Source organism: Populus trichocarpa, chromosome 7, assembly GCF_000002775.5.
Source record: "Populus trichocarpa isolate Nisqually-1 chromosome 7, P.trichocarpa_v4.1, whole genome shotgun sequence".
Lineage (NCBI taxonomy): Eukaryota > Viridiplantae > Streptophyta > Magnoliopsida > Malpighiales > Salicaceae > Populus > Populus trichocarpa.
This window is the reverse complement of record NC_037291.2, coordinates 1,696,658-1,710,688: the sequence shown is the minus strand read 5'-3', so window position 1 is coordinate 1,710,688 and position 14,031 is coordinate 1,696,658. Positions and strand designations below refer to the sequence as shown.

At 34.0% G+C, this 14,031-nt stretch overlaps 3 protein-coding genes across 4 annotated transcripts; 2 read left to right on the top strand and 1 right to left on the bottom strand.

Moving 5' to 3' along the window:
- The first annotated feature begins 473 nt into the window (after positions 1-473).
- LOC7495488 (uncharacterized) lies at positions 474-869 on the top strand. Its single transcript, XM_002310219.1, has one exon. It carries the CDS (start codon positions 474-476, stop codon positions 867-869), a length of 396 nt encoding a protein of 131 aa, XP_002310255.1.
- A 5,972-nt stretch (positions 870-6,841) lies between these two features.
- On the top strand, positions 6,842-10,626 carry LOC7495489 (uncharacterized). Of its 2 annotated transcripts, none has more exons than XM_024605561.2 (4): positions 6,842-7,143; positions 7,705-8,540; positions 9,057-9,500; positions 10,238-10,626. In XM_024605561.2, the coding sequence occupies exons 2-4, from the start codon at positions 7,709-7,711 to the stop codon at positions 10,414-10,416; spliced, it is 1,455 nt and encodes a 484-aa protein (XP_024461329.2). In that variant the 5' UTR covers positions 6,842-7,143; positions 7,705-7,708; the 3' UTR covers positions 10,417-10,626. The 2 variants fall into 2 exon arrangements, with proteins under 2 accessions (XP_024461329.2, XP_024461330.2); XM_024605562.2 differs by having other exon boundaries at positions 7,700-8,540.
- Positions 10,627-10,969: 343 nt separating this feature from the next.
- LOC7495490 (mannan endo-1,4-beta-mannosidase 7) lies at positions 10,970-13,667 on the bottom strand. The gene is made up of 5 exons (XM_002310780.4): positions 12,993-13,667; positions 12,702-12,896; positions 12,236-12,358; positions 11,893-12,095; positions 10,970-11,616 (listed from the first exon to the last, which is right to left on the bottom strand). The coding sequence occupies exons 1-5, from the start codon at positions 13,314-13,316 to the stop codon at positions 11,154-11,156; spliced, it is 1,308 nt and encodes a 435-aa protein (XP_002310816.3). The 5' UTR covers positions 13,317-13,667; the 3' UTR covers positions 10,970-11,153.
- Between the last annotated feature and the right edge of the window lie 364 nt (positions 13,668-14,031).

Below are 14,031 nucleotides of genomic sequence, written 5' to 3'. Positions count from 1 at the left end.
ATGATTAAGACAATTCACTTCCTATATTATTATTACCAAAAAGAAGGAAAAAAAAACACTTCCTCTATCCAAAAAGCCAAACACTGCAATATATATCCCACTGTCTTGGTCAAATATTGGACCTTGCAGTATTTTAAGCATAGTTTCAAGAAAATAAGTAAGTTTACTTCTCACGTTATATTTTAAATTAAAATCTTATGAAAAGAAGCTTCTTGAAAATATTCCCAAGTAAAACCCATAATTTATTTAGAGAAATCAAAGACTTCATTTCATATCGTTTAGGAATAAATAAATAAATAACCGATGAAGGAGAGCTTGATTTGTAAGAAATACTTACAAGTAATTAACAACTAATTAAAAAATTAAAACTTGCCGTGTCCAAAAAAGAGAGGCGAGTGACGAGGTCTTTGCGATAATAAACAAAGAAAAGATTGGAAAAACCAACAAGCTTGGGTACGTAATAACAAGTGGCCATGTTTTCCATATACATCTCCTTGAAATCCTGCAGGTCAGATTACTTCCACCATCATCCTCAAGCCATGCTTAGGGCATTAAATAAACAAAGAAATCCAAACAGGTATGGAAGGCTAGACAAGGAGCCTGATACCACAAGTCTGTTGGCCGGAGAGTTGGAGACATCTGAAAGCTTGCCGTCTCAAGAAGTTTTTGGTTCACCGAAGTTAAGCACGCTAGGACCAGAGTTGGCCCCTCAGGATGTTTCTTCGGTGAAGCCCAGCAGAAGAAAGGATAATAAGAGCCACCCATTGTTCAGTCTCTCTGACGGTGCAGGAAGAAAGAAGAAACCTACGGCGAGGCCAGAATTTGCTAGGTACTTACAGTATGTGAAGGAAGGAGGGGTATGGGTATGAATCATATAACCCTATATATATGGTATGTTACAAATTAATGCAAAATAAAAATGTATTATGGAGTATATTTTTCATATTTCAATGGATTTTTTGGAGATGTTGCACTTACTTTGCCTGCTTGTATAATTGTTAATTGTGTCCCTTTTAGTTTTAAGTGAATTATAAACTAGTCCCTTTTTAGTTTCTAATAAAGAAATTAATTAGTCCTTTTATTTTAAAACTAATTACTTAATCTTCTTGTTCAGTTTATGTTCATTTCCGGTTCATCCTATTCCATTTTTTTTTTGCTTTAAAAAATATAAAAAGGAAAAAATAAATAGATATCATTGAAAGATTGATGAGAAAAGAAGATAATTTTTAGAATAAAGTAGTATTAAATTAAACGGTAATTAAAATAACTAGTTTTTGAAATAAGGGCGACCGATTAATTCATTTCTCAAGACTAGAGGGATTACTTTATAATATACTCTTCAGTTTTCTTACTCTTGTTTTAGGCTTTTGGCTCTGTTTGATTCAAAAACAAACCCAGGAAAAATGTCAAACAAGTTTATTCCTTGGAATCAGATTCCCAGTTCTTCCCTAATTCTCTTATCATCTTAAGATTAATTTCTTGAAGATTAAAAGTCTTGATTACTAAATTGATGGTGATGAATGATCAATAAAGGGCAAGAATTTGCAGATTAATTAATGCTATAGAACTTTTAAAGGGTGGTGGAAAAAATTTGACGAGATATGAGCAGAGCATAACATGGATGCAAAGCAGAATCTTTGTATGTCGACTTCAATTGAAAGGGATTGGATGCTCATATGATTATTGATAGGAGCCAGCAATATAATTAAAAATTAACTTGTATGCATGTCAACTTTGTAACCGTTAATTTCTGTCTCTATAGCTGAGATAAATCAATAATATAATTCATTTCATTCAATCTGACGTATCTTATGTAACGGTTTATGTTTTTATATTAAATTGATTCTATAAAAATAATCGGCAAGATAATGCCTGGACTAAGTAAAAAATTTTCATTTGAAATATATTTAAATATTTTTTTATATTTTACATCAGCACATTAAAATTATTAAAAAACATTAAAAAAATATTAATTTGATATTTTTTCAAACCAAATATATTTTTAAAACACACTCAAACACGAAAATAAACAATGTTTAAATACATCCACTAGTATGTTGGCTTAAATGAGAAAATTAATTAACTAGTCTCCATTCAAAGATTTTTGGTGAATAAGTTTTTGACAGTGCTTTCACTTTCATGATACTATATGTTTCAAATGGCCAATGAGTTTGGTTTGGCAAATCACTTCCAGAATAAAAACTGAAATCTTTTATAGTAAATAAGATATGTTGTTTGTGTGTTACTGAGGGTCGAACAATTTTTAAATGTAAAAGAAGTGATAGGTTAAAAAGAATTCAAGCCTCAAGTTATTGATTAAATTGACAATTTAAATATTTACAAAAAAAACTGAAAACAGTAAATAAACCGATAAAAACACAACAAAAAAAGAAAAAGAAAAACCACACCCAAGCCTATTTGAATTATCAAACAAATGTTAACCTCACCGAAGAATTTCTTCTGGAAAAAAAATAGAGTCAAACATAAAAAAATATGTTTAGGGATGAAATTAAAAATTAAATGAAAAACAAAAAAAATAATTAAAAGAATTAGGACTAAATTCAACATAAAAATTAAATGAAATTAAATGTTTTGGGAAAAATCAAGTGAAATTAAATGTTTAGGGATGAAATTGTAAGAAACAAATCTGTTAAAAAAATGATTAAAAAATAGCAATTAAAATAAAGGCCTAGGGGTGGAATTGAAAAAAAAAACACAAATCAATCAAGAAAATGAGGATAAAATTTGAAAACAAATTTAAAAAATCAAATGACTAGGGATGAAAACAAAAATAAAATCCAATTAGAAACAATCAATGTAAATAAAACAATTGTAGATAAGAGAAGAGGGATGAAATCAAAAGAAAAAATAAATTGAAGGGTTGATATGAATTTTTAACGCAATCCAAGAAAGAAAGAGAAGGAAAAGAAAGAAAGAAAGAAAAGAAAAGTCATTTCGGGGCAAACCATGTCGGATCACCATACACGCGCTACCTGAAAATGAAGAGGACGCCAAGACGAATCAAATGATACGACAGAATCACAACTACAACCGTCAAAGTGAGTTGCAATAGCTGCCAGAATACAGCTGATGCATGCAAGACATGCGCCAACAGCTTTTTCATTTTTTTATGCAAAAACTGAAAAATGTCTTTAGGACTAAATAATACTAACAAACAAACTTTAAGTAAAATTACAACCAGACCTCTAAAGTCAAGGCTAAAAAATTCAAATGGTAAGAGTAATGCAGTAATTTAATTGTTCTATAAAACATAAAAATAAAAAAATATCCTTGTGTAATAGACATTACATTATTTTATTAAAACATTATAATAGTAATTTTATTATGCATTATAAAATATATTTACCTAAATAACCCTTCACAATCCTTAAAATATATTTATGTGATGGTGAAAGACCACCTTAGCTTCAAAATAAAAAATAAAGATAAAATGACCGAGGAGTAAAGTAATAATTATAGTATTATAATAAATAGTAATATGTGTCTTGGGTAAAGTAATATTGCTAGTGGAATTATTTTTTTGGATAATTTTAGCCCCTGCGTTTTATATGATATTGGAGGGCCTGTCACGAGGATCATATGTTAGGAATTGACTGTTTTTTTTTTTAATTTCTCTTTTAAATGCATTTTTTTTATTTCCTTTAGTACGTAATGTTGAAAAAAATAGGCTAAAAATGAAGGATATTCAAAGAACTTGAATTAAATTTACATGAGAAATTAACAAAAAGACTTAAGTTATAAACATTTTACACAATTTCTTATCTTCGAAAATAGAACTGAAATCATGTAATTGCTAGAAAGTAACAAATTAAACCTATATATAAATTGTATTACAACCGAGCTAAGTTTTAACGGGTTACATTTACTGGGTTAATTATTTTATTTAAAGTAATATTATTTTATTTTATTTACAAAAAATTTATTGTAATTAACCCACCTAATTCTCATTCAAATTTGACTAAATTCAATCATAAAAGGTGTAGTTCAACTAGTCAGATTCTAAATTTATTCCCTGAAGATCACTAGTTCGAGTCCCACAAACCTCAGGACCACTGAAAACTTACATAATCGTTAACTTCAGGGCTTGTGAAATTAATCAAGGTGCACGCAAGTTGGCCCCGACACTCATGTTAATTAAAACAAAAAGAATTGTGTGCTTATTGTTTTTCTTATATTGTTTTCATTCGTGTCATGATAACAATCTTTTTATTTTTTTTTATAATTTTATATTGTTTTTTATTATGTGATTTTTTATTTTATTTTTATTTTTATCTAGAATATATTAAAAACACATCAAAGCTTCAATTACAACACCACCAGTAACATTTTGTCATCTCCAGCTGATAGAAACTTCGTCTAACCATAAAGAATAACGACGACAAGAATCAAGACTGGTGGGTATCAACCACTAATCTTTATGAACATAGAGAAAAGGAAAATTCACCAGAAAGGAAAGGACAGAGGGCATGAAATCCCAATCCAAAACGTGTGCTTCTGGAAATTTAAAATTATATAGTGTTTAGGAGGCATGGCAATTTCCTTACCTTAGATTCGGAATCTTCGTAGTTGGCTTTTGTTCCCATGATGTGGACCAGTAATCTTCCATAGCCATTCCTTTGGTGTTCGGACATGCTGACATGGAGAAACACTACGTGATTGATATAGCTGTGGCCCAAAAGCAAAGGCAACCAGATGAGAGAGCTCCCAAGTTATTACCATCCATACAAATTGCCGATGTTTACATTTTCAATTTTTTTATTGTTTTAAAAAATAAAAAGATATATAAAATAGAAAGATTGTTGAGAAGAGATAAAGAAGACATTGTATTTAACAAGATAATCCCAAATTAAACATAGTCAATACGATATATTATTATTATTATTTAATGAAAAAGGCTTCACTCAAGTAAAATATACATCCATGACTAAAATATTTACATGCATAGTTGCACACTATTATATATTTCACCAATTTGGAAGTTGGATTGTGTTTCTCTTGGAATGAGATTCTTTGCAATTTAATTTGTGAAAAAAATGCTTGGCTTGTCAATTTTTTAGATTATTTTTAAAAATAATATTTAGTATTTTAAGTGCAATATGTTATTATTAATTTTTTTTTACGAACATTGATATTCATGACTCATGAGTTATTATATTTTAAGCAAAACTCAAGTATGTTAAAAATTTTATTTATCCCACATTAATTAAAGTCTCATTTGCATATTTTTTATTTATTAAAAAGAGACAAAAAGGGGGTAAGTAGTGATGATTGAATATTTTTTTTTGTTAACATTTTTTTGGATTAGATTTCGTGTATGTAGATCAATTTTATCTTCAAGATTCATATTAAAAGAGTTAGAATAGTTTTATTTTTATCACTCTAGCTCTAGCTTAAAAATTAAATTTTTAAAAAGTATTTGGGATCGCGTTTAATCTTGTATTTTTAAATTGTTTTAATATGTTAATATCAAAAATAAATTTTAAAAAATAAATTAATTTTTTTAAAAGTTAAGTGTATACTTTCTGTTATAAAATCCAACTTGGCTAGTAAATTAAATGACTCATGAATCTGATGCTTCTTAAATAGAAATATATGTTTTTTTTTTTAAAAATATTATTTTATGATTTTTTTTTAAAATTAAATTTTAGTTTCATTGAGATTAACTCGCCTAATCCTCAAACTATATTTGATCCTATAATTACAAGTCTAGTGTTATAACTTTGTTACATGCCCCTTATCTTTTCCAATCCCCTCCAATTAATTTTAACAAAACAAAAGGAACTCCTGCGTGGTGGGAACTCTGTAGTAAAACAAACAAAGCGAAATTTAAGCTATCCATGATCCAAAAACGACATCAACTTCTCGAATCATAACCCTAATACGACATCTCCAAACACTCAGGAGTCAGACCAGCTGGTCGAACATTTATCTCAGACACCAAACATTGTCTCCGCTGTCAAGTCAAACACTCTAAATTTGACCGTTTCTACCAGCAGTCAGTACCCAAAAAAAGGACTTTGAATTTTTATTCTATCAATAACAAGTCAACAACGCAACAAAAAGCTCTCTCCAAACTAGTCCTCCTACAATATGATAAATTTCAATTGATCCTTCAGATTATTTTTAATCCCAATTAAATCCCTAAGAGTTCACACTTATCGGTTGATTCTTCCATCCTCATCTACAATGGGTTTATTATGCTTAAAAGACAACGCAATTTCATAAGAAGCTAGGGTTTTTTCACTAAATATTAGTGAAAATTTAAATAAAAAGACCCCATTAAAATTAATTATGGTTTAATTAAGATGGTGATTCGCTTTATGATTTTATAATTTATGCAGTAAACCCAATTTTGTCATGGGAGTTTTTTAAACCCTTAATTAATAATCACTTAACTTCTTACTTTACTATTTAAATTAAATAATAATACTATTTTGATATTTATACATTCATATCATTAAATCTAAAATTATAATATTCTTTAAGCATTGGATATTTGAAAAACAATATTTCAAAGATTACAAAGTCAAAGCCATTCTTAAAAAATATTAGTAGTGATCAATAGTACCCAATTCAAAATAGGCAAGGCCTTATTCCTCATAGGATGCAAGAGGGAAAAAACATAGGATCTAATTGAGAGAAAATATATTAAAACAACGAAATAGAAAAATAGGTTATAATTTGGGGACTAATCTGAACTTTGCAAAGTTGAAAAAAAACCCTTCACAAAACGTGGGCAATTACGTGTGCCCTAGGGAGATCGATAGAGATAATTTATACCCGAAAAGGCCACTTCAATTTTTTTTGTAAGAAAAAAAACCCAAAAAACTTGGACAACAAGCGGCTTCTTTATTTTGCCCTTGTTGACGGATGACAGGGAGGGAAGAGTCGTGAATTTCAATCTACGACACGACACCACCATATAGTGCTACTCCTTCCAAAATCATGTCGTTTTGCTCCCTCTCTCTCTCGCCCCCCCCCCTCTCTCTCGCTCTTCTATACCAAATAATCTTCATCCACTCTTCCCCTGATCCTTCATTTCTCTGTTAATATTATCAGCTCATTTTTATTTATTTATTTATATTTAGGCGTCTCCTCTCCTTCAGCTCCTTCGCTATCAAGGTAATTTTTTAGCTGTATTTCTTTTCTCTTTCTCTATCCGTGTGCAAAAGTTGATGTTAAGATTTGCGTCAGCCGTTTTTCAGCTACCAAACAGTATCGTTTTGGTTTTCTATTTGATATCAAAATCGGGCTTCACGTGCTTTGATTGTGTAGCTTAGCTTAAAAGCTGGGTGGAAAATATTTTTTCTTTTTTAAGTTTTTGCCATCTAGAAATCTTATCTAAGCTAGAAATGGAGCATTAGGTTCTATTTATTATTTTTTTTGGGGGGGGGGTGTTTCTTGATTTGATTGTATAGTTTAGCTAAGTAATTGTGTCGAAAGCTTGAGTTTTTGTTGAATTTGTAGTTTATTTTTGTGATTTTATAATCAATCTAAGCTAATTTTGTTTAATTTCCACTAATTTCCCCGTAATTACCAAATTTAACTTTTATTATTAGCTATTTAGTTTCTATTATGGATTTTATTTGGAATTGATTTGTTGTTAACTAAGTTGTTTAATCTCTAAATTTCTAGTTACTGAATTTAATTCTTCATTTGATGACTGTTGTTGTGGTAGTGTAGAAGGATGCCACATTTTACTGCATTAGCTTTGGATAGGTTGTTAGAACCTGGAGCATCGAAATCCGTCGACATGCCAGTTCCTAGTTCAAACAACAAGTACCCAGTTCCGAAGCCGAAGCCGAAGCCTCCTCCACCAGAATTGAAGCCACCTTTACCCAATTCAAACCTGGAGAGGAGGAATAGTACATCGGTGATAGAGAGGAAAGGTAATCGTCCTCAAATATCGCCTGGACTGTATGCGACTCCTGAATCGACCCCACTTCCTGATTCACCAACTTCGTTTCCTCCTTCGCCTTATATTATTAATCACAAGAGACGCGGGCCACGCCTTTCGAAGAGCTTTTCGGACGATGATGTAGCTTCTAGGAAGAAGAAATTGGAGAAACTTGAGGTGAACGGGAATGTGAATAATGGGGAAAATAAGGTTGTTGATTCGAGTAATGGGCATTCAGTTACTTTTTTCATCCCTAGTTCTGTTGAAGGTGAGCTCGTGAATGATGTAAACGGGTGTCCTGGTAAAGAGGATGTTGTGAATGGTGTCCGTGATTGTCCTATCGAAGTGGGCCGTGTTAATGGAAGCCATGGTGGTGAAAGAGGGAGCAGTAGTGTGCAACTTGGGACTGGTGATACGAGGAAGGACTTGTCCTTGGAAAAGGATATGTTGAAGCCGATTGAGCAGAATGTGGAAAGAAATGGGGACAGTGATGATTTCTTTGATCCACAAGACTCCATGAGTTATACTAGTAACACTGATGTTGAGGACACCACTGCAGTTGAGAGTTCTATGAAGCTTACTGCAGCTTTGCCAGTAGGAGAGTTTTATGATGCTTGGGAAGGTACTTGGGTGTTCATATCTTGCATTATTCTGTGTTTGTTTTACTTTAGTAGATCATGTGGTTGTTAGAAAAGTTATAGTTGCTTGTTCATCTTTTTTTTTTATCTGCTTGCATCATATAGTTTGGCATCTTGCTTTTAATCTGCCACATTTAAGAAGTATCTCATAGCTTGTTGCAGCTATGATGCTGGGGAGTCATTGCTCCTGTTACATTTTCCATATGGTGTGCTGTGTCCTTTCTTTTGTTATTTGCATACATTATATTGTTTGTCATCTCGTCTTTAGTCTGGCATCATTTTACCACATATTTTGCTTCTGAATGGTGAGTTTCTCATTCGTTGTTCATTGACCCATATGGATACAAAATAAGCAGCTGTTTAAAATGATGATTTCAAGCATTATTGTTTCCCAAGACTATTTCTGGATTCTCTTAGCAAAAGTAGTAGTGTGACAAATTGTAAGTAATAGAGTCATAAAAGAATGCAGAAGCTTACTCTTGTGTTTTTACTATCACTAGAGCTATCCTCTGAGAGTGGGCAACAGCCTTCTCCTTCTCCTCACCACAATGGAGCTGAATTGCGTGAAATGAGATTGAGTTTGTTGATGGAGATAGAGAAGCGGAAGCAAGCAGAGGAGGCTATGGATAATATGCAAAGCCAGTGGCAGAGGATCAGACAAGAATTAGCTCTGGTAGGGCTTTCCCTCCCTGCTTGTCCTGTTGATGTGCCAGAGAGTGATCAGCCATCAGATGTGAATCCTGTAGAGGAGATTTGCCAGCAGATCTATCTTGCTCGGTTTGTATCAGAATCTATAGGAAGGGGTATTGCAAAAGCTGAGGCTGAGATAGAGATGGAAGCTCAGGTTGAAGCAAAGAACTTTGAAATTGCTCGATTGTTGGACCGACTTCATTATTACGAGGCAGTGAATCGAGAACTGTCTCAGTGGAACCAAGAAGTTATAGGTGAGATTTTTGTTAAATGTTCAAAGGTTTTGCTAGTCAGCTTGCTCATTTATTTTTAACTGGTGTTGCTTGTGGAATAAAAAAAAAACTTAGCTGCATTTCTAATTTTTAATGTATGCTGCTTCATGCTGATGCTCTAAACCCATTCAAGTTATTGGACCCAAAAAAATAAAGTTGAGAAATCTGGTGTCCTCCTAGAAGGATGGTACTGGCTTGGTGGTGATAGGCTTATAGCTGGGTTAGGAATTTATAAAACTAGTTATGAAATTTCCTGCACAATTTGTTGATCTAGTCAACTAGAAAGCTTAAAACAGTACTGCTAACATTTAAGCACCCCGACCTAGTGGTTAGTGGTTGTACCATTATTTGCATGTATGGTTGACCAGACCCAGTGGCCTAACTGGTTTTCAGTAGTTCAATTTGATTGGCAAGTTTGCATGTATGGTTAGTGGTTATACCATTATTTGCATGTAGACCCAGTGACCTTACTGGTTTTCAGTAGTTCAATTTAATTGGCAAGTTTGGGTTGGTTTGAAAACATCAGTTTGCATTCTTTCTAAATGCGTTGAGTGGAAAACTTTTGAACAGGTGTGAATTAAGAGAATTGTTGAGATCTCCTGTTGTAAGCATGCTCAATTCACAGCCTTAGTTAAGGTTCCAGTTACCAGCCCTAATTCGAGCCCCATTATATGTATTACTAGATTCTTGTTCTAATTTTTTGGCTTCTAAATTTGCAGAAACGGCGCGCCGAAACAGGCAGATAAGGAAAAGGAGGCAGAAGTGGGTTTGGGGCTCGATTGCTGCTGCAATCACCCTTGGCATGACAACCTTGGCATGGTCATATCTCCCAGCAATGAGTGGATCATCTTCTTCCAGTGATTCTCATGCTCCAGAGCATGATGATACAGCTAATTGATGAGCATCTGACCAATCAGTAGACGCCGATGTCATGTCACAGAAGAGGAGAATAAAATGTTGTATATGCCGTCTTTTGAATACCAACCTCTTGCTTTTGTTCCTAGCAATTTTCCTGCCTGCTGAGATTGCTGGGTTACCATTACCATCATAATAATTCATTACTGCCTTACTGGCAATCTGGGAGGTGATTAAATTTTGTTTGGGTCAATGATCATCTGGAATCATATTTCTAGCCTTTTTTTGTGAACCTAAGGCAGTGCCGATACATGCACGAACACCATACAGTATAGTCTTAACATTTCCAAAATGTTAGAAAGAGAGCTTTCTATCTAGGGAGGGGCCAATAGCATCGTTGATTTTACTTTGTTCTGTATTCAAGTTCTTGTATCCCTCTGCAAGCTTCCGCAGCAATGAAACTAAGGTCAAGGGAATTGATGCGTTGAAACATGATGATCCCTGCCAGAAATTGTCGCAACCTAGGTCAAGCTAGTGCTATGGAAACTCCCTTGAATTTACTTCTACGAAAAGTAGGTCTCAAACTCAAGTACAGATACTGAGAAGTTGATCTCGTATAATATATTTGACTTGGCTACACTCTTGGACGAACACCATTCATCTCTAAGAGAGACACCATTTCCCCAGAATCTCACGCATTACACTCAAAACACAACAGCTTCTACTATGGGACATCATTTTTCACAACACTAGCTTTCACGTATTAAAATCATAATGCTTTCAGTTTCCAATACGCTTGCCTTTTTTTCCACCCTGCCAACGACCCCTCCTAGCCCTGGCGGCCCTTGCTCTCTTCCACCTCTCCACATTTCTCATTCTCAGAAATATCTTTCGAATTTGATTAAGCTTGTGTGCCTGTTGAGCTATAACATTTGCAGTTGAGGAAGGTTGCCCCAGGACTATTTCATACCCGTCGCGAAAATTGCCCATTCCTTCAGTTAGAAGTTGCCAAAACAGGCCTCCTGCAGCTGCTCCTCCTCTTTTAGCTGATGAATATATCTTGTAGTACACGGTATTGAACACTAGGTCTCTCTGGTATGTGCTGAAACCAGGGTCTTTCCAAGATTTTCCAAATTCTGCAATGAGTATTGGTTTTCGAAGAATGTTTTGCGCATCTTGTATGTGAGTGTCGAGCCAGTTGTTCAAAAAAGAAAGTTGGGATTGATCACTAGAGCTGGATAACCTGTTCAAGCATCAAGAGCATGTAAGAAACAATCAACAAGGTAATTGAGGCATGGTTCTGTTACAGTAATTCAATAGCTCGGTCAACATGGATTTCTGTGGATAGCTACAAATCTGATCAACCCAGTGGCATTTATCCATTTAGTAGCGGCTATTCAACTTTTAACAAGTATTGGCTACACAAGGATTCAATCTAGAAGGACAGATCTCTGTTGTAATGCTAATTGGTTCTCTTGAGTATAGCAGATTCTGAAGTTTTTATTAGATTGCAAGTTACCATTGATCAGGATATGCATGGGCTGTTGCAAAATCAATTCCGGGGATGCGGTTATTTGCTATGAAGTCTGTTCCTATCTTCAAACCAGGATTGAGTCTGTTCCTCTGTGGCGTTGAAGGTCCATAAAATCCTTCTAAACCAGCTTCCAGTAAGTGATTCCTGTCAATTGACTTCACAAAGGAAGCCATTTCTGTTATCCAGGCCTATATCAAACAAGCACCAAAGCCAACAACAGTTAAGAAGAGTGGTTGAAGTGCGCAACTACAAGGTAATTGAGGTTAAATCCATCCAGGGATAGGAAAGAAATAAAGAAAGACAACAAGAAGAGGGGAGGTAAATAAACCTGAATAGTCCTTCCAGAAGGATCAGATGTGCATCTAGGCTCATTCATAAGCTCCCATGCCATGATTGTTGGATCATCTTTGTAATGAATTCCAGTAAAGCTGTTATATCTATAAAGAACGGTCTGCAAAAACAAAAGGTCATAGATAAGTTAATATTGACTTCATATGTATGCATCATGTCTCAAACAGGAAAAGTCCAGAAATGCTTCTTTATGACTAAGTTAATTCTGTCATAGAACACTATACAAACTGGAGTGAAATATTGAAAGAAGATATCAGAGATAAATCATGACGAGAACACAGGGCAAGTTGCATGTTCTACAGCTCACAGTTTCTGATTCTTTAGTCTGCTATACAATTTTGAAGAAATCCATGCCATGTATGCCTACCAGGGGGAAAAGAGACAAAAAAGAAAGAGGAATTCGTATGCATATAGATATTATACCAGGGAGAAAAGACTCTTGCCTTGATATGGTTCTTGTAGTAACCCTTGACAACAGGGTGTCTAAAGAAATCATCATCAGATGTCAGATACTGCCCTCGACTTCTAGCCCAGTTCACATACTGTTTCTTCCCTCCAAAGCTATCATAGTTGTTAGCCAAGCTTAGAATGAGCTTGATCCCATATCTTCTAGCCTCAGCTATAACAAAATCCAACCCCTTTACAGATTGTCAAAAGAAAAATAGATTAGCAAGTTTGTGAGTTTTGAAGATTTAAAGAACAGGCAAAGCTAAAAAGAACAAAGATTCAAGGACCTTAAACATTTGTTCATTGTAGGAACCAGGGGAGTACTGTAGAGGACTGTAACCACCATCACTAAAAGCCCAGGTTCTGGCCACAGTGAGACCATGGCTTGCTGCTTCACGAAATGCAGCTGAAACTTTTGATCTCTGAGATGGATCAGAAGCTGTATACATCAACCAGTAAGCATTGAAGCCATTTGCATAGTAAGGGCTACCATTCAACAAGAACTGCACTCCTCTAGCTCTAATGAAACCATCTCCTGCTTCAACATGGAAATGAAGACATCCTTGATGGATCAAAATGGTTAGCAAAAGAACCAAAGTCAAATGCCTCATCTCTCTCTCCCTCTCTCACACACACACTGACTCTATCAGAAGGAATCTTAAGGCTAATGGGGAGGTGGGGTTGCTGTTTAAAGCTGAGAGAAGTTTTGTCCTTTACAAACTGCAAGATTATCAAAACGCTACAAGCAACTGTCGATAGAGAAACAGACAAAGCTTCTTTTTCTTTTTCTTTCTGCCATGTAAAACAGAACCTTGAAAAGGCCACCAATCCAATATCTTTCCTCTAAGCCTCCAAGGTAAAATTCTTTTATCCCTTTGGCGTCCCCACTACCATCTCTTTTTCCATACATCACAAACACATTGTCATAGTCTCCATAAATCACGGCCATTTTCATGGCATAAAGCATAGCAATCACCTAAATTGTTAGATTGATATTTAATTTCAGTATGACGAATGAACTCGAGTTTGAATCAGATAAAAGTATTTATTTAAAAAATTTAGAATAATATTATTATAATTTATAAAAAAAACAATAAATTTTTACCAAATAACAAATCAGTTCTTTTTTTTAATAAAACTAGCTTACATCAAATTCTAAATGGCCTCGTCAAACCGGGCTAGGTTTAATATGCCTATAGCAAATATGAAATATCAAGAAGAAGCTACGTTGATTCTAGTCTTATCACAACCGTTTGATGCATTGTTTACACACAAAAAAAAAGACGTCCCAAATTTCTTACTATTTGAAATTCCTTGCTGAAAATT

Bases quoted from the DNA above. Each gene is read 5' to 3' on its own strand.
- LOC7495488 (XM_002310219.1), top strand. From the start codon at position 474: ATGTTTTCCATATACATCTCCTTGAAATCCTGCAGGTCAGATTACTTC.
- LOC7495489 (XM_024605561.2), top strand. From the start codon at position 7,709: ATGCCACATTTTACTGCATTAGCTTTGGATAGGTTGTTAGAACCTGGA. The intron at 8,541-9,056 runs GTACTTGGGTGT...TACTATCACTAG, and splicing joins GTTTTATGATGCTTGGGAAG to AGCTATCCTCTGAGAGTGGG. The intron at 9,501-10,237 runs GTGAGATTTTTG...CTAAATTTGCAG, and splicing joins GTGGAACCAAGAAGTTATAG to AAACGGCGCGCCGAAACAGG.
- LOC7495490 (XM_002310780.4), bottom strand. From the start codon at position 13,316: ATGAGGCATTTGACTTTGGTTCTTTTGCTAACCATTTTGATCCATCAA. The intron at 12,096-12,235 runs GTTTATTTACCT...TGTTTGATATAG, and splicing joins CTTCTGGAAGGACTATTCAG to GCCTGGATAACAGAAATGGC. The intron at 11,617-11,892 runs GTAACTTGCAAT...ATGCTTGAACAG, and splicing joins CATGCATATCCTGATCAATG to GTTATCCAGCTCTAGTGATC.